Source organism: the organism of the source record quoted next (genome assembly GCF_019968955.1).
Source record: "MAG: Porospora cf. gigantea A chromosome Unknown PgA_NODE_1853_length_4678_cov_356.66, whole genome shotgun sequence".
Taxonomy (NCBI): Eukaryota; Apicomplexa; class Conoidasida; order Eugregarinorida; family Porosporidae; genus Porospora; species Porospora cf. gigantea A.
Genome location: NW_027151464.1, coordinates 1 through 4,678, shown reverse-complemented (window position 1 = coordinate 4,678; position 4,678 = coordinate 1). Strand labels below are relative to the sequence as shown.

Here is a 4,678-nt window from a genome sequence, read left to right as displayed (position 1 = left end):
GCACAGTGAGCTGATGAATGACGTTAAGCAATACTAGACTAAATCAATTGTAGAATGACTCTCCCCACCTGCACAGTGAGCTGATGAATGACGTTAAGCAATACTAGACTAAACCAATTGTAGAACGACAACGGACCAGCATTATGATTTCGACTGCATACTGCCAAAATTACTCATAATGAGAGTCATTCAAACAGATGTTGGTGTCGAGCATGGGAGCGGAGCGGCCCTACTGGGGTCTCTCGGCTGGTTTTCCGCGCCCAACCTATGTGAGCTCAGTACTGATGAGAAAACTGCAATGCAAGCCGATTCTTATCCTAGGCGGATCCAAGCTAATCAATGCTCCGTGGGACGTGTGGACGTCACATCCCAGAGGTATCTGAACTCCGCGCTGAGCACGGCAAGCACGAGCGGGAGCAGCGCCCTTAGCAGACCCAGCGAAAGCCTGATGCTGAGCTGGGGAACGCCCATCGTCACCGACACCGACGATGCCCCTCAAGTGACGTTCTTGCAGGACAGAAGCGGGATGGACCTCAAAGAGTTCGCGAACATGTACCTGAACGATGCCCCTCCGAAGCTGAGTTTTGCAATCGACCTTCTGGAGTCCTTGTGTCAAGGCCTTGTGAAGCTTCGTGAGCTTGGTATCGTCCACGAGGATATGAGGCCAGAGAACGTGATGTGCATTGAGGATGAGTACTGCTTCCGGTTCATCGACTATGACTCCTCACGTCTCGGGGGTATCACCGATGTGACTCTCACGTTCTCGGCGCCAGAGAAGCTATGTGCTACTCCGTTCTCGTGTTACGCCTCTGATGTCTGGAGCGTGGCACTGACAGCGGCTGGATCCCTCGACGCCCGCATTGAAGCGGCGGTGGAGAGTGCCGTACTCAGTGGAAATGTATCCGATGTACCCATGATCGTCTGCCGCTACCTCGACAATAGGCTGCAGAAGCAACGGTTCGACGGCCACGACGTTGTTGTGAGTCTATTCATCAAGATGATAGCCGACATGCTGCATTTAGATCCGCGAAGTCGACCTAAACCAGCCGACGTGATAGAGCAGTGCCAAGAGGCCCGGTGGAACTACAACCATCCGGAGACGGAAACATTTTCTTTGGGGTACTGGAATGGATATGCAGACCTGCCGAGTAGTCCCAACTACGAGCAGGTCCAGCAGGAAGGAGATGTTGTCGCCTCAGGTCAATCCGTTGTCATGCATCCTCGGTATGCTTCAGCGAAATCCATTGTTAGGGTTGAAGCGGCAGCCAACAAAGCGGCAGCCAATAAAGCGGCAGCCAATAAAGCGGCAGCCAACAAAGCGGCAGCCGATAAAGCGGCAGCCGATAAAGCGGCAGCGGCCGAGGATGAAGCCGCCTCGATGAGAAAGCATAACCACAAGAAGCACGGGTTTTTCTCTCGCATTCGAAAGGCTCGCTCCACCTGCGCCGTGAGCTGATGAATGTCTTGGCGATATTAGACTCAAACAATTTGTAGAACGACAGCTGAGCTGATCAATGACGTCTATTGCGCTCAACTAACTTAAACAATTTGTAGAACGACAACTGAGCTGATCAATGACGTCTATTGCGCTCAACTAACTTAAACAATTTGTAGAACGACAACGGCGACGGACAAAACGTACGATAGAAACGCGGGGCGATTCCATTCGCGAGGTAGAAAACGTGATTCTATTCGCAATTCGCGAGGCAGAAAACGCGATTCCATTCGCGAGGCAGAAAACACGAGGTAGAAAACGCGAGGTAGCGCCAATACGGCCTCTACCCCCTTACTTCGCGGCGATCCAGAATCGACGCGATCTGCTCAGCAAGCGACGACGATAACTGCGGAGGTGAGCTCTCTTGAGGGGTCAGCGAACCATTAACATTCAAGGCTAGTGTTAAAGCGTTAACTAGAACCGCAGGATCTGCGCTGTTGGACTGGATGGACACGACTGCCTGACTGACCAGCTGGATTATTGAGCGGGTTTGGGTCTCGAGCTGCTGCTTCCGCATCCGGAGTCCGTCGCTCTCGATTTTTAGCAGCCGTACCACCTCCTCTAGTTTACCGTTTCTGGCACGCAGATCATCATGCTCCTTCTGGCACCGGGTTAACGAGTTTCGAAGGTTCTCCAGTAGCTTTTTTTGCTTCTGTCGGTGGTTCTGAGCGGAAATCCGGTTACGCGTCCTTTGTAGGATCTTCTTCTCGTCTGATGAAAGCTTACTCAAGTCATTGCGGCCTCCATTCTTTGAAATTCTCAGTATCTCCTCCACCTTCACCATCGTCTTCCTTTCAGTGGATCCACTCTCACTTCCAGAGTAATCTGACATGTCCTCACGATATAGTGGAATTTAGTGAGTCCAAACGAAAACGTAGTAGCCTACACATCAGTCAGATGAAGGGTGTATTCTTCGTTGGTCTCATATGTCGCGTTCTGGTGTGGATGGGCCGTCCTGGTCTGGAGTATCCAGAGGTGGCTTTCTTGTTCACTAGACCCAAGTCATCAGTGAGTTCCAGCAGGAACTTCAATCAGATTACATCATTGGACCGAGCGGCATTCAGCGTCAAACATCCTCCTGTGGACCGGTCGGGTAGCAGTCCCTACGTGAACGGTGACCTCTCTTTGCCTCCTCTGGCCTACCTCCTTGTGCCTCACGATGAACGCCTGCTTTTTGTCTTCGGCACAGCAGTAGACCTCTTGAACGCGTGGCTGTTGGCTTCGCTGATTAGGCAGGTCCAACGCCACAGACAAGGCTACATCTTGTCTTGCTTTACCCAGCGGGACCCCTGGCACGTCGCGCTGGGAGCCTACTGGGCCAACGGGTTCGTGTTCGGCGCCACCGCTTGCTACGACATGCACCTGCATCACACCTTGGTTCTGGCTGTCCTGACTACAGCTGTGAGTGGCAAGAACCTTAGTAGAATAGGAGCAGGGCTTGGCGTTCTGTTGTACCTGGAATCGCTCCCAGCCCTCATATGGATCGCGCCCTGTTCTGTGCTGTTGTCGCTACCAGCAGTGGCGCCTACGGTGCCAGTAGCATGGAATCAATTCGCGAAGAACAGCGCCAGAACGGTAGTCATCGCGGCGCAGGCAGCATTGATTGTTGCGGGTCTTGCTCTCTCGTCAGTGTTTGTGCTCCGTGAGGTGTACGGCGTGCAGGGTTCCCTCGCGCAGCTGTTTCTTCACTTCGCAGAGCCCTGCTACGGGTCGTTGCTTTCCGGGATGACATTCCGTCCGACCTTGTCAGCTTCCACCTACGTCCTGCAGCTCATGTTCGCGCGGTATACAGCGTTGTATTGGTGCACTCTCACCCTTATCCCTTTCCTTTCGCTAGGAGCTGCACTCGTCTGCCACTCGAACTCTCCCGGCCTCATTTTGCCTTCAGTCGCCGTGTTGAGCTTCATGGGAATGCACGACGCAGGAGTTGCAGACGTCGCCTTCGTGTACTGCATCGTGTCTCTGTACGATGGTATTAGCCGAGAAATCTGGTTTGATCAGCTCTACATGGTCTCCTGCACGGGCGTAGTGCTCTTCGCTACGGTAGTGAATCTGTGGCTGGCCAAGGACACTGGAAACGCGAACTTTGTCTTCTTCCAGTTTCTTACTATTGTGGTGCCTGTTTGTAAGCCACATGCTCACTTTCATACAGATCTCCTCGGACTCAAGTTCGAACAGACGGTAATGCAACGGCTTTACTACTCTCTCGAGAAATCTTCCTAGCGTTCGTGCATGACTTGACTAAACTGTAGCATCATCATTGACCAAAATCTCGTTTTGAGAATGCGCGGCTATGCTCTCTGGTTTGCTATTTCTTCGGCGGTACTTGCTCAGAACGAGCCTGTATTCGATGATGCAGGTCACCGCATCAACGTGAGTGGATTGTGCGTGCTCGAAGCAGACCGTCAAGAACGACGAGGTTGCACAGCTGAAGGCCATGGTGGAAGCCCTCAAGGATGAGGTTCGTCGGGGGCGGGCAGCTGCGCCACCTGTGGTGGAGAACCCTGATGCGGAGTTTCAGAAGCTAGAAAACGAGATCCAAGCCCTAAAGGTTGATGGGGAGTTAGAGGTGGGCGCCCTTCGGCAAGAACTGAACGCCGAGAAGGTCGCAGAACAGCACATGGAAGCAGACCTGAATAAGGAGAAGGAGAAGGTCGCCGACCTTGAGAAGGAGGTGAAGTTCGAGGAGGAGAAGGAGTCAGCTTCTTCATTTTTCTTCGCGATATGCCTTGCCGTGATCATGGGCATCGCGGTATTCGGGTTCGTCAAGAGGAATCGCTCTGTGAGCGATGTCTACGACCGCTACCAACAACGAGTTGCGGGTAAACGGAACCCGGCGGTTATGCCAACTGTCTTTGGGCACAACGCCTAAGTTCGAGTACGAACAAATCATGTCACCCCACAGTATACACCTCGATTTACGTAATTTTTACTGAGAGAATATGAACTGGAGCTGCCTGGTGCTCGCCCTGGGAACTCGAACTGGAGCTGCCCTAGGAGTGGTAGGATACCACTCAAATGTAAATAGTGGCGCGTTAAGTTTGTCCAGTGCAGACGTCGAAGACACGTCAGACTTTTTTGGGGTGTCTACCTACACTGATGGAACCAATGCCTCTACCTACGCTGACGGCACCACCGATGAGGTCTCTGGAACCCTGCTCCTCACCGAGTATGTGGAAGGGG

General features: G+C 52.7%; 4 protein-coding genes across 6 annotated transcripts; 3 read left to right on the top strand and 1 right to left on the bottom strand.

Moving 5' to 3' along the window:
• Window positions 1-178: 178 nt before the first annotated feature.
• On the top strand, window positions 179-1,456 carry KVP18_004455 (uncharacterized protein; the record flags this gene model as incomplete). Its single annotated transcript, XM_067957089.1, has 1 exon — window positions 179-1,456. One exon carries the CDS (start codon window positions 179-181, stop codon window positions 1,454-1,456), a length of 1,278 nt encoding a protein of 425 aa, XP_067811922.1.
• A 322-nt stretch (window positions 1,457-1,778) lies between these two features.
• KVP18_004458 (uncharacterized protein) lies at window positions 1,779-2,327 on the bottom strand (the record flags this gene model as incomplete). The annotated part of the gene is made up of 1 exon (XM_067957094.1): window positions 1,779-2,327. One exon carries the CDS (start codon window positions 2,325-2,327, stop codon window positions 1,779-1,781), a length of 549 nt encoding a protein of 182 aa, XP_067811927.1.
• A 65-nt stretch (window positions 2,328-2,392) lies between these two features.
• KVP18_004456 (uncharacterized protein) lies at window positions 2,393-3,718 on the top strand (the record flags this gene model as incomplete). Of its 2 annotated transcripts, XM_067957090.1 has the most annotated exons (3): window positions 2,393-2,503; window positions 2,531-3,620; window positions 3,648-3,718. In XM_067957090.1, 3 exons carry the CDS (start codon window positions 2,393-2,395, stop codon window positions 3,716-3,718), a joined length of 1,272 nt encoding a protein of 423 aa, XP_067811923.1. The 2 variants fall into 2 exon arrangements, with proteins under 2 accessions (XP_067811923.1, XP_067811924.1); XM_067957091.1 differs by having other exon boundaries at window positions 2,393-3,718.
• Window positions 3,719-3,778: 60 nt separating this feature from the next.
• On the top strand, window positions 3,779-4,367 carry KVP18_004457 (uncharacterized protein; the record flags this gene model as incomplete). Of its 2 annotated transcripts, XM_067957093.1 has the most annotated exons (2): window positions 3,779-3,868; window positions 3,897-4,367. In XM_067957093.1, the coding sequence occupies 2 exons, from the start codon at window positions 3,779-3,781 to the stop codon at window positions 4,365-4,367; spliced, it is 561 nt and encodes a 186-aa protein (XP_067811926.1). The 2 variants fall into 2 exon arrangements, with proteins under 2 accessions (XP_067811926.1, XP_067811925.1); XM_067957092.1 differs by lacking the exon at window positions 3,779-3,868 and having other exon boundaries at window positions 3,933-4,367.
• Window positions 4,368-4,678: the final 311 nt, after the last annotated feature.